This window comes from Erigeron canadensis, chromosome 8 (assembly GCF_010389155.1).
Source record: "Erigeron canadensis isolate Cc75 chromosome 8, C_canadensis_v1, whole genome shotgun sequence".
In the NCBI taxonomy this organism is placed as follows: Eukaryota; Viridiplantae; Streptophyta; class Magnoliopsida; order Asterales; family Asteraceae; genus Erigeron; species Erigeron canadensis.
The window spans coordinates 2,321,792-2,336,179 of NC_057768.1; the positions used below are offsets into that span (position 1 = coordinate 2,321,792).

General features: G+C 33.9%; 2 protein-coding genes across 3 annotated transcripts; one reads left to right on the forward strand and one right to left on the reverse strand.

The window, feature by feature from the left end:
• Window positions 1-3,789: 3,789 nt before the first annotated feature.
• On the forward strand, window positions 3,790-7,404 carry LOC122578100 (alpha/beta hydrolase domain-containing protein 17B-like). The gene is made up of 6 exons (XM_043749979.1): window positions 3,790-4,389; window positions 5,689-5,725; window positions 5,813-6,049; window positions 6,428-6,475; window positions 6,624-7,039; window positions 7,127-7,404. The coding sequence occupies exons 1-6, from the start codon at window positions 4,085-4,087 to the stop codon at window positions 7,209-7,211; spliced, it is 1,128 nt and encodes a 375-aa protein (XP_043605914.1). The 5' UTR covers window positions 3,790-4,084; the 3' UTR covers window positions 7,212-7,404.
• A 52-nt stretch (window positions 7,405-7,456) lies between these two features.
• Window positions 7,457-13,613, reverse strand: LOC122578099 (pentatricopeptide repeat-containing protein At3g02330, mitochondrial). 2 transcript variants are annotated; one of them, XM_043749978.1, is made up of 3 exons: window positions 11,027-13,613; window positions 7,916-8,668; window positions 7,457-7,601 (listed from the first exon to the last, which is right to left on the reverse strand). In XM_043749978.1, exon 1 carries the CDS (start codon window positions 13,595-13,597, stop codon window positions 11,042-11,044), a length of 2,556 nt encoding a protein of 851 aa, XP_043605913.1. In that variant the 5' UTR covers window positions 13,598-13,613; the 3' UTR covers window positions 7,457-7,601; window positions 7,916-8,668; window positions 11,027-11,041. The 2 variants fall into 2 exon arrangements, with proteins under 2 accessions (XP_043605913.1, XP_043605912.1); XM_043749977.1 differs by having other exon boundaries at window positions 7,457-7,832.
• Between the last annotated feature and the right edge of the window lie 775 nt (window positions 13,614-14,388).

Here is a 14,388-nt window from a genome sequence, read left to right on the forward strand (position 1 = left end):
AACTTTTCTAGTTAACTAATTGTTTTGATTATTTAGATAACAATTGTGTCTATTGATTGTACCCAACCATTAACTCGTTACCCGTCAAGTTCGTTATTTTATTCAATTCCCTTAATTAACTAGTTCCATTACTAAGACCGGTACCCCAAGACGCCTTTCATAACTTTTCTAGTCAACTAATTGTTTTGATTATTTAGATAACAATTGTGTCTATTGATTGTACCCAACCATTAACTCGTTAATTCTTATTAACTATTAATTACTTTCTACCGTACCCGTCATAGAAACAATCGCTTCTAACCAAGCAATCAAAATAACTTTTACACAGCCTAGTTACCACTAAGATCATGCAAACTATCCGCAATTAAGAGTTAAATAACAAAGAATTAATAAGCTAAGATTACGACACAACGTTAAATCAAATTAACTTGAATTCAAAAGATTATGCAACCATAGTCAATGTATCACTTCATCTCAGTGGATGACGAATTATTTAGCTACTCATAATCATAAACAAAGCACAAAGAGTAAAAGTATAAGAGAACATATTGTACCAATGTGTAGAAAACAAGTAAACGCTAAGAAAATCGATAACCGAATGCCATGAAGCTCACGAACAACCCTTGGACCTTGATGGACGAAAAAGCTGCTGAGTATTGCCCCAAAGAACCCTAAAATCGACTAGAGGTGATTGTATATCGAATGGGAGGGTTTTGGTCTTCTATTTATAGTGAATATCAAAAGAAAATCTGCCGACCTAGTTTATGCACCGCACAAGGAATCTGTGCACCGCACAAACTAGAGTTTCCATAATTTGGGCACCCCATATGCACCGCACAAAAGAGCTGTGCACCGCATAAACTTCACTTATGAACAGTAATTGCCCGTTATGCACCGCATGCCATTTTTATGCCTCGCACATGAACTTTTGCCAAATTTTCTGATCAAAATTACATATTTCCATGCGCCGCACACCACTTCTATGTGCCGCATAAAGCTTCGAAACTCACAAAACTTGTATTTTTCATTCGGTCTTCACTCGAACTCGTCCAAGAACCATCTTAATGCATCTTTTGACCTTCCAAATGCCATTTCTAACCATTGTACCTGTTCTAAGCTTGAATTCACTAACAATACCATCAAAACATCGAATATATATATGTAATTTGCACATAACTAAGCTTAAAACGACTTAGAATCAATATGGGAATATGCATATAAATGGACATATCACCCCCAAACTTATATATAGATTTTTAGTAAATTATAAAATATTTGTTAATTAATTTGTTTTTAAGTTAGTTTAATTTTGTATAAGAAAAATAATATGTAATGTTTTATATTTAAGTAATGTTATGTATTTGTTCAATTTTAAAAAAAATAAAAATAAAATAATGGATGAATAATAGAAGAAGTGGGTAGTATAAGGAGGAGGGTGTTCTAGGAGAGAGAAAACGGGAAGAAGTGGGGAAGAAGTGACTCAAGGAAAGGCCTAATGAACACTAAGGGGGCTTTTCAATGGGAACTTCGGTTCCCTCATCAATAGTATCATCGGTTGTGTTTTTAACCAACGCGAACGCCACTAGTCTATATACCCTTCATCGGTTGCAGTCTAGTATGGCGTACCAATGAGTTAGTGATGAATTTGATGTGTCGTGTATGATACGGATTTTTTTTTTTTTTTTTTTTTTTTTTTGTGCGGGAGTGTTGTGGAATGTGGATATATGTGCGTAGATTAATAAAAACAATTAAGTGATGAAATTCATTGGCAATGGTCAATACAATTAAATATGTTGGCATGACTCTAACTAATGAGGTTACTGATGAGAATATTGATGAGCTCCATTGAAAATCCTCTCATAGTCTCATACTATTGCTTACATATACCCATTATAAACAACAATAGAACTTAACATTATTTAACTAAAATCAACAACTAACGCTCATTTTCTATCATAAGTTAACCCTATTAAGTATTAATCACTAAAATGTAGTTTATAGTTCATGTAAGAAAGTCAAATTTTGTGGAGATTTGGCTTGAGTCATCAAATGTGATATTTAATATCATAATATGTACATTGTAGCAATCAAGAATAATTCAAACTTCCAATTGCAGGATGTTATGTTTACATTATTTTGTAACGAATCTGTTAAAATATAATGAAATATTCGGTGATCGTTTTAAGCTTGTCATTATTAAAATACAGTATAACTTTATTAATTAAAGTAAGAAGACTGTAGCTTTTTAGGTAGATAAGTTGATTTAGCCTAATATAAAACGAGACACGACCCATAGGGGTGAGTATGGTTCACTTTGGGTTCGTTTTTGACTAAAACCAAAAACTGAACCATTATAATTCGTTTTTTGAAAACTAAAATCATTGAGTTTCGGTTTTTTCGGTTCGATTTTAGTCAGTTTTTAATCATTTCTGGGTTTGGGCCAACTTGAGCTATAAAAAAGTTAATAAGTTTACCTGATTACATCATAATTTCAACAACTCTTCTAAACAATATTAGTAACAACTCTTCTAAACAAGATTTACATATGATTCATAACTTTTTAAGGAATCCATAATGGTAGGTTGACAGAATAACTATTTTTTTTTATACAAAAAAGCTATTGAAAAGCTTTTATCATTGAGACGAATGACTTTTTTCTTTAAAAGATTGATATTCTTAAACCTATTGAAGCAAAAGTTTTTTCTTACACATTTAAAGTAATCAAAGAAAGTAGAGGAAATAGATTTTAAAAAATTATATTTTTTTAATAATATTATAATAATAATAAAAAAACTATTATATCATTGGGGGTGTTCCATGAAAAATGAACCTATCAATATGCCACAGTACCACCAAATACAAAGGTTTGGAAAAGGGAAATGATATATTCACAACTCAAATTTGCCATCTACAACAATTATCTGCTTTAGACAGTTGTACAATATGCAGTAAATACGTGTAATCATTGTAAATGACAAATTTTTGTTGTGAATATATCACTTCCCTTAGGAAAATAAGAAAAATATATTAATATTTGACATATTAATTTTTAACATATAATACACTCAAAATGCCTCTAGGAGATCCAAGTATTTTACTAGTTAGATCTAACTCAAAAAATTAAATTTAACATTATTATTAACATTTTTGTATAAAAAAAATCATTAACCTAAAAAGCATTAACGTTAAAATTATCATTCGTACACAAAAAGCGTTTCTTAGATTATAAAGTAACAAGTAATCTTCCTTTAAACATTCAACCGATATTAAAAATTAAAGGACACTTCATCATACAATAGTGAAACTCTGCACATACTATAAACTACGAGATGCAAACTATAAACCGTTACACGTGATTTAGGAGAAAAATCACATACTTATCACTTCATAGAGCCGAAACCAAAATCTATAGTAAAACTAGTGATACATTTATGATTTAAGTTGATTTCATTTCCATTAGAAGGTGACATGTGTAATCCATTAATTTTTTATTTTTTTTTAATATTGCTCTCTGATCACATGACATCATTTAACAGTTTGAAGGAAAGTTATTTTGTTAAGAGGATAATTATTTCCTTAACAAATACTCCACTAATTTACATTGCATTTGTGACTAATGTAGATTAAAAGCATGAAATGCTAAGATAAACCACTAAAAGACAAAAACATCATTGGTTGTCTGGGTCCAAAAGTTAAAACATTTCACCTATTTAGTTAGACAGGTGGCAAAAACACATAAACACCAAGATTTAACTTTTTTAAACTCATCTCATATTATCATCTCATGTTATCAATCTTTCTCTTTCAGTCATTGCATTCTTTACTTGCAATCTCTTCTAAACTTTATTAGTAATTCACACGTGCCTCTCCCCCCCTTTCATCTTCCTCGCCGGAATTCCCTCACTCTCTCTCACACACAACACCTTCACTGGGTGCATCCCCATTTCCCCAAAAAATATAAACAAATAAATAAATTAATCATTTTTATACACCCAAATCTAAATCCAACACATACCCACATCAAGATTTTCAAAATTTTTTATACCCATATCAAAACCTTGGAATTTTGATCTTGATTTCATAGATGGGTGGTGTAACATCATCCATGGCGGCCAAGTTTGCCTTTTTTCCGCCGTCTCCGCCGTCATACAGGGTGGTTGTAGATGAATCTAATGGAAATAAGCTCAAGATGACAGATGTAGCAGAGAGAGGAAACGTCGACGTTTTGAAGCTTAAAACAAAGAAAGGAAGTGAGATTATTGGAGTGTATGTAAAGAATCCAGGTGCAAGTTTAACTGTGTTGTATTCACATGGGAATGCTGCTGATGTTGGTCAGATGTATGAGCTGTTTTGTGAACTTAGCCTTCATCTCAGAGTCAACTTATTGGGGTTAGTTTTTCTTTAAAAATATTTTTTACATTTTTTTCATTAAAGTTTGCATCTTGAATCTTGTGTTCATCATCCATTGGGGGGGGGGGGGGGGGGGGGGGTTGTGAGTTTTTATTTGTTTGTTTTTGGTATGAGTTGATGACAGTTTTGTTTGTGATAATTTCAAATCTAAGTTGATTTGAAGGTTTAGTTTATTGCTTTAGGTGCTAAGGTTTAGAGTAATAATAACCTTATTATTGTGGATTGTCTTTAGATGAAAGCATAAAAGGTGAAACTATAGGTTGTATATTTGGTGATATACCAAAGGAGTGTGGGGGATGTTTTCAATGTTAGCCCAAAGTCTATTGTATGTATCCAACTTAGAATGCTTGTATTGCTTTTGTATGTAGTTGGTGGTAGTTTTGGTAGATATAGGTATATGTTCGCAATGTCGCTACATGACATCTATATTAGTTGTCACGTGTCACGTCAACGCAAAGTCATACAATCAGATACATACGATAGCAATATCTGAAAGTTGGGTAGACAGTACACACAATAGCAACGTTTAAAGTTGGAAAACACAATATAAACCGTTGGATACATTTCCAAACAACAGTAACTAAATCTTACAGGCATACAAGGTATGGGGGAGGTAAAATGTAGACAATCATCTCCAAACATGTTCTCCTATACCAATCTGTGAAATTTGGATTGGGTGCCTTAAGAACCTTTGAACACCCCGGCTTCCGAATTGTGAGTAATGTTTTACTTCTACGAGTATAAATCATTAGGTGACGAAAGGGATGCATATGAGTTGTTCGAGTGTTATTTTATTCAAGATGCTATAAAATATAGAATATCTGGAGAAAAAGGTAGTGATTTATTGTTTTAAATGTGTTTTTCTTGGCCGTTGGTTCGGTTACAAGATGATGTATGTTTCTTAGTTTACGATCCTTCAGTGGTAATTGGTGAGACGTTCCTACAATCCTACCAGATCATTGAAGGTGCAAGTCTGTAAGTTGTTGACAAATTGGAGACTCTTTTGTTAGATATTGTCAGAAATGTGTTTCAAGAACTTTACAAAGTATGATAGAGTTTGAACAAATTTTTGAATGAAGTGAATTTTCTATAAGGTGTTAGAACTTAAAAATGTGGTACATATAGGTTATAGACCACTTGTTAGATTACCAAGGACTTGCTCATTGAGTGTGAGAGAATCCAAATGGTTTTAGATAAAACTGTTTCTTTTTATGTGGATTTTCAGCTGAGTTACTGCTATCTAATGACTTAAAAATGTGCATTTTTGTTTGTGGCCAGATATGACTACACTGGGTATGGACGATCCTCTGGCAAGGTAAAGTAATCTAAAACATAGGTCAATAATTTTTAGATATCATTGGATGAATTCATTAAACCATGTTGTGTTTGATAATCTTTGTAGCCAACTGAGCATAACACTTATGCTGACATAGAAGCTGCGTATAGATGTCTGGTAGAGACATATGGCGTGAAAGAAGAGGATGTTATATTATACGGGCAATCTGTTGGTAGTGGACCAACTCTAGATTTAGCATCACGTTTGTCAAGATTAAGGGCCGTTGTGCTTCATAGCCCAATCTTGTCTGGACTTAGAGTCATGTATCCTGTGAAACGAACATATTGGTTTGATATATACAAGGTTGGTTCTCTTATATATAGTTATTTCTCAGTTGTTTAGTCGTACTTGAGAGCAATTCCATTTATGGGTCTCTTTTGTTTGTATTTGTATTTAATTGACAAGGGGTCTAACAATTTTTGAATAAAAGGTCAAAGTTGATTAATGTTATAATAAAAAGAATTTAATGTGTAGTATTGTAGTTCCATGCTGCATCAGTCATTTATATATATCAAGAAAATGACTAAAAAGTGTAGGTGGGTTGGTCCAACCAAAGTTGATCCACTATAACTCACTTAGCGATTACCTATTTACTGTTACTCAACCAGCCCATTCATTATGGCACTTGCATTTGCGGAGACAATTTCTTATATTGATGGGTTGTATCTTCTTCTGATGCAGAATATTGACAAGATACCATTAGTCCGATGTCCGGTTTTGGTTATTCATGTAAGTAAATATTCCCCTCCTTCGTTTTACTAAATATATGTCATATGTTGCAACATTTGTCGTGTTGAAAACTTTATGTTAAGAACAATTATTACACACCCACACAAGTTAATAGCTGCCGATGGCATCGAATATTGATATGATGCAGGGAACTGCGGATGATGTTGTAGATTGTTCTCATGGTAAGCAGCTTTGGGAGCTTTGCGTAGAGAAGTATGAACCATTATGGGTTAAAGGTGGCAATCATTGTGATTTAGAGCTCTACCCAGAGTACATAAGACATCTCAAGAAGTTTATATCAGCTGTTGAGAAGTCGGCCTGCTTGAAAAACTTCTCAGGATCTCTTTCGGATCATGGCGATAAACATCGTAGTAGTACAGATTGTAGAGATAAACCAAGGCCTAGCACAGATCAACTAGAGTACTCAAGGCCTAGCACAGACTGTAGAGATAAGTCAAGATCCAGTGTTGACCGGAGAGAAAAGTCAAAAAAGTATGCAGAAAATGCCAGGAAGTCAACCAATGCCATTGACCAACCTGAGAAAGCAAGAAACAGCATTGACCGGTAGGGTTACATTTTGTTATTTCATTCTTGTTACTTCTGAATGCTGTAATTCTATGCTGTGTTGATTGATGTAACAAATGGTGGCAGGTTTGGAGGTATAGTACGATCAGCGGTTTTGTGCAATATCGATTGTTTTAGGCCTAATGGAGCAACTGGGGTGGGAAGATCATAGTTTGTAGATGATTGTATCATGAGAAAGCAAGTGGAACGGCATCGGAATGATAAATTTCCAGCCATACAAGAGAAAGGATTGAAGAAATTATTTAGGTTCCTTGTACTATCAGAAATTATTGATTGATGTAGGTAGATGTTTGTATCTTATTAATTTGATCAAACAATATTTATTTATACTTCCAGCTTTTTTATGTCATGGATCAAACTTATGAGCATTATAAATTTATAATCACATACATAACATGGAACAAATTAATCTCAACTCTGTAATTAGTTATAAACGAGTGAATATTTGTTATAAATGTTTTGAAAACTACATGAAAGCTCCAAGAGGTCCCGTGTCTACCTTTCGTATAACTTGCCATAGGTTTGAGTCATGAGACCATCTCTGCACCAACAGAATACATAAGGTTAAGGCACGGTCTCATCCCAAGCATGGAATATCTATATTTTGGTTGATGTGGTATGAGGATGGTTTTGGTGTTAGATCATTAAAATACACGAATGTTTCTAGTAAAAGCGGTTTTCACAGTTGAAGGGTGTTTTTTAGTTGGAATGATTGGCAATTGATCTCTACATCGAGATCATCAATTACCATCTAACGAATTCATGCCTTTACCTGATGCAACCAAAATATCACATTAGAAAAAATATGCAATTTTGCAAATTATGGTTCGATAGTTCAATGGGAATGAGTTTTACCTTCTAAAGGCACCCATCCATGATCCGAAAACCAAAGTTTCTAGGGTTCGGGAACCTTTTTCTTTCCTTTGTTTCCTTTATTACCACCAGGCACCAGTGACAATCTCACCATGAATAATTCCTTCACCGCCTATTGCTTGGGCCTTGAAATGAGTTATAACCTTTTCACCTTTTTCTTTCCTTCCTTGGCTTTATTATCACCATTCACCAGCGACAATCACAACTTGAATCATTTCTTCATCACCGATTGCTTGAATTTCTTGTGTGTTTCGGCAACAAAGCTACAGTTTCTGCTGTAATATCAACTCCTACAGACGTCTCAGCCAAATCACAGTTTCTAATATTATCCTTTTCTGACTCCTCAACTTGTTTTCTGTTTCTTATATCAGATCTGATGCTGCATCTGCGAATCCTAGGTCCACATTTGCCTAAGCAGTCTTGTTTTTCACCAGAACCTCTTTAGAATTTTGTCTTTTTAGCCTACAGACTCACCTGCTTCCGGTTCAACCAAAGGTGCCTCTCGAGGCTTCTGATATGATCCCACATCGGCCAAGTATGGGATTGGTTGGTGGTTTATAAGCCTAGGTGTCCCCTCCTCCTTTGAGCTAGCTTTTGGGAGTAAGTTCTACACCTAGCTTTAGGTTCGTATCAGCTTCTTTGGTCTCCACAACTTCAGACGACTCCCCGCTCTTGCTTGCTTTTATAGTGGCAATAACATTAATTCCTCCCGTTTTAAGTTAGCCTTGACATGCACTGCAATAGAGAAAATTACTTATATATCCCCATAATAACCATTACAATATGAAGAAGTACATTACTTACAAATCAAGATTCGAAACATATAACCATTAAGGTTGGTTGGTTTTAATCATTCTAAAATTGCATTTGTATGGTATCACTATTATGAAAGTGTATTGCAAATTTAAAAACAAAATCAGACTCAAAACCAGAATCACACAAATAACATGAACATCTGTTGACTAGCTAGCTCACATACTTGTAGGCAATGTCACTGACTCACTGTCCTAATACACACACATGTAGTTGATAATTTAAACACTGCCCCGGTAAAGGAAGCTCCACTATCTTGGTGGGTAAGAATTGTACTTAATCATTAACAACCACTTAATTGCTATTTCTTAATCTACTCTCATTAGCATGTTTTCCGTTTCCACTCGTCATCCTCTTGTAAACAGATTTCTATGGATTTTTTTTACATAGAATTCATAACAATTAAAGCACCATCTGTTTATAAGCCCACACAAGTAACGGGTGTTTAGATTTGCATTTTAGAAGTCACTCTATCTGCTACTTCAATATAATGAGTTCTTAACCTTCGAGATTATCATATCTTTAGGGGTCAAATAATAGGACACAACTTAAATAATATTGACATGTGAGAGTAAGATTTCTTCTATACTACTGTATAACATCTTGAGACAATGAGAAGTAGCCAAACAATTAGGTATAAGTGTTTGTAAATGCATCCGACTATAGCACGAGATCTATAGTATGTATCCAACTTTAAATAAGTGTATTGTGTGTATCCATCTTTTGAATATTGTTATTTCATGTATCCCCGACATATTAGATACTTGTAAACTGATGATGTGGCACAGAACGTGGCAGTTTATACCAATGCCACGACACCACGTCTATCCGAATACATACAATTACAATATTAGAGGGGTAGATAGATACAATATACTCACTTATGTTGAATACATACAAAAGATATTGGACTAGTTTAATACATTTCCATTTACTTAACCAAGACAATAAGTTCCATCAGACGTGACTATTGTATTTTCAAAGACTACAACATCAAATGCTATATTTCATTAGAACTTTCAAATCGATATAAGCACATATGCCCAGAAAACCCATATCGAAATTCAGTACCAAAAAATGGAACCAAGATCCTACTTCTAATTCCGGAATCTGATCTGTGAGACAAGGAGAAAAATAAGACATCGATTCAAGTTGTGTGGGAGGCAAAAAGATATTCATGGGTAAAAGCCAACCCCTATTAGTAATTTCAGAGTCACACACAAAATCTGTGTCATAAAATAATCTTATGTTTTAATATGCTACTTACATATAACCATTAACAAATGATCTTGTGTTTTGTTAAGTATGAAAACTGTATGAACTTTCAATTAAAACAAGAGGAAAAGATATAAAACTTCTGTTGATGCATTAAAGAAGTAAAAGTATGCCAATATATACTTTCTTTTCTGAAGAAAAAAGAAGAGAGTTTTAGCAAATAAATACTTTAAATACAATCTTTTTTTAAAATGAGAGTTAAATGAGTTAGCAAATTGATTTTGAAGCATCAGAACTAAAAATACGTTCTCTATCAGGAAGGAGGTGTTATAGTAATTATTATTTAATTATTTAAAATAATAATAATAGTAATTATTAATTATAATAATAATAATAATTATATATAATACTAATTATTTTCATTAATAATAATTATTGATATTTTTATATTATTATATAATATAAATAATAATAATAACTATTATTATAATTTAATACAATAATAATAATAATAACTAATTATTATTATTATTATTATTATTATTATTATTATTATTATAAATAATAGTAATAGAAAAATATAATATCTATTAAATAAAACATAATAATAATTTTAGAAGTGTTAAATTGCGAATTCCATTGGAATTCAAAACTTTCCATCTAATTTGCCAAGGAATCTTGAATTCCTTAATTTGATGGAATTTAAAGGATTCCAATTCCAATTCCTTACGAACCAAACAAGTTATGGAATGGAATCCGAATTCCATTCTGTCAACCAAACAGGATATGGAATGGAATTTGGATTCCAATTCTTTCGAATTCCAACGAATTCTGCAAACCAAACACCCCCATAGATATCGTCAATGTCATAACTTTATAAGCATCATACAAAATCCTATCAGTAGGCTCACCTCTTTAAGATACATGAGGTGCTTAAGTCATACAAGCTAGTAAATCGCTAATGACAAAACCTAATAAAAAACATCTCAAATTCTGACATTAGTGAAATTCACAAGAAAAGCAAAAAATTGTTTTGTATGTGTATAATGTACAAGTTGGACAAACCTCAGATGCAAAGAATTATCTGACTGCATAGACGGAATGGACTTCTTGTTGTTCTTCTAGTACCTTGTTACCGTTGAATATAAAACTGGGATCATCCACATACCCTGACCGTGTCATCTCACAAATTAGCTCATCCAACTTCTCATAAATCTCATTGCATATAGGATGAGCTTTGTCCGCAGCAGTAAACATATGCAACTCAGATTTGACTTCCGTCCAACTACAACCTGGCTCTTTTTTACACCCAATGCGCCTCATAATTTTCCTAATCATTTTTGTCTCTTCCCACATACCAGCATCAGAATATATATTGGCTAGAAGTATATATGCACTCGAGTCTAGTGGGTCCAATTGAAGAAGTGAACTTGCTGCCTTTTCAGCCACCTCTACATTCTTCTGCAACATGCAAATACCAAGTAATGTTCTCCAGATAACATCATCAGCCTTCATAGGCATATCATTAATAAGATCTACGGCTTTGTTAACTTGACCCGATCGACCTAATATATCTACCATACAAGAGTAATGTTCTAATTGAGGATTTAAACCATAGTCAATAAGCATTGAGTTAAAGTATTGCGATCCTTCCTCTACACGCCCCACATGTGCACATGCTCGAAGGACAGACACAAAAGTGGCAAGGTTTGGCTTTACATTGTTCAGTTTCATGGATTCAAATACACTTATAGCATCATTTCCACGTCCATGGTTAGCATATCCACAGATCATGGCATTCCATATGACAAGATCTTTATTTGGGGATTTTTCAAACATTAATCTTGAATCTTGCATGTTGCCACATTTTGAGTACATGTCAACAAGTGTGCTGCAAATGAACACATCAGATTGCATTTCTTGTTTAATGATCTGGCCATGTATTTGTCTTCCTAAACTTATGGTTGCAAGATTCGCACACGTGTCGAGCACCGTTGCAAACGTGAAGTTATCGGGCTTAATTCCTATTTGCAACATTTGAGAAAAGAATTTTTGAGCTTCCTCACTTTGTTCGTGTGACGAAAACCCTGAAATAATTGCATTCCATGATACCATTGTTTGTTTCTCCATCCTTTCATGGAGCTTCTCCGCATCCTCGACTTTTGCACATTTGCAGTACATATCTACAAGAGCACTTCCAACAAACGATTCCAAACCCATTCCCGATTTAATTACTCTACCATGAACTTCCATTCCAAGATTCAAAGATTGCAAAGCAGCACAAGCTTTCAAGACACTGCCAAAAGTGAACTCATCGGGTTCCAAACCTGAACTTAGCATCCAAACAAGCAGTTGAAGAGTTTCATCTACCTTCCCGTTTTGCTCATATGCAGCAATGATTGCATTCCAAGAGACAGCATCTCTAACTTGCATTTCATCAAACACACGCCGCGCTTCAGCCAGAGCTCCACATTTTCCATACATATCAAGTATGGCGTTTTCAACACAAATGTTGGACTGCAACATGCTCTTGATGGTTAACCCATGTAATTGCACTCCGGTTATATATGATTTGGTAACTGCACATGCGCTAAATGCACCTGATAAACTTATATCATCAAAACCAAGATCAGTTTTCATCAGATTACGAAATAGCTGCAATGCTTCGAACCCTTCACCAACGCGAGCACAACCTATGATAATGGCATTGTATGATTGTAGATTATGAATCAACAACTTGTGAAAGAGCTTTTTGGCATCACATAACATACCAGATTTTGCATACATATCCAAAGTTGCAGTTCCTACTATAATATCAGAACCGAAATTCATCTTTAAGGAATGAGCATGCAGCTGAGAACCAAATCTTAAAGCGGATAAGCCTGCACATGATCTAAAAAGACTAGCATACGTCGATTGACTAACTCCTAACCCTTCTTTTTGCATATCCTTAAACAGTTTCAACGCATCAAAAAACTCATCATTTTGAGCACAACCAGCAATCAAAGTACTCCACGAAACCCAATTCTGAAACGGCATTTCATCAAAAAACCTTATAGACTCCTTCAACATCTTGCTTTTCGCATACATATTCGCAGTCGCACTCCCTACAACCACATCATAAAGAAACCCCATACGAATAACAAGACTATGAATTTGAACACCTAAACGACAATCCTCCAAACCCGAACACGCCTTCAAAACAGCAGCACATGTAGCCGCGTCCAATCCCACACCTTCTCGTCGTATGCGTATAAAAACCTCAACCGACTCCCAAAAACTACCATTCTGCGAGTAGCCAGAAACCAACGAGTTCCACGACACCACATCTTTATCAGGAATCAAATCAAACATCATTTGAGCCATACCCATATCTCCATTCCCAGCATACCCGGAAAGCATAGTGTTCCAAGAAACTGTGTCTCGTTGAGGCATTTTATCAAACACTTTGTGTGCATAGTCCATGTTTGAACATTTGATATACATTTTGATCAAACAATTAGTAACATAGGCAGTGGGTACAAACCCAGATATAATCATGTTGGCATGTGCTTGTTTTCCATGATTCAGTGTCTTTCCATGTGAACATTGTTCGTATATATGGGAGAATGTTTTTTTAATTAAACTGGTGGTCATGGATGGGATGTTTGGTATTTTGTGTATTGGTTTGATTTGATATATACAGGGTTGGTTACTCTACACAATAAAAATTAATTATATGACTTGCAATAATACAAATACAAAAATAGAAAGAAACCATGCTCGTGCCATGAATTTTGGGTGCCCAGCTCGATAATATATTAATGGTGTCCATTAAACGTCAAAATTTGTTATTAACGGCTGAAGTATAGTAAGTATATATAAAAAGGTATCAAAACAACCATAACAATAATGTCGTTCGAAAATATAAAATAACTATAGCAAAGTTTTCTAACTTATTTTTAAATGCATCAAAATTTAAGTTTTGATAATTAATACCATAATTGTTTATGTCTCACATAAAAAAATTAATCAAAGTATATAAATCAATATATATGTTTGAACAATGAAAACTTCCAATTTGCGTATTTACTCTTTGCGACTATCTGCATATATTAACGTCAAAAAATATAGGATGAGATTATTATGTATGGTATAATAATAAAACAATAATATAATTCATAAGATATTGATAGACTAGTGGACTTTAATATATAAGATAACAACATCTTTTGCCTGTAGATATATCTTTAGCAACAAAATTAATTTAATATATCAATATATAAAGTGACTCAGTGACGTATTGTATACAAAATTTGGTACCCCTTACTTTTTTGTGCCCTGCTCAATTGAGCCTTTCGCATTTGCCCAAGACCGGGCCTGAAACAAACCAGGGATTTGTCTTGTGATATCTCCGTCGAGTTTTAGTTATTCATGAGAGTACATAA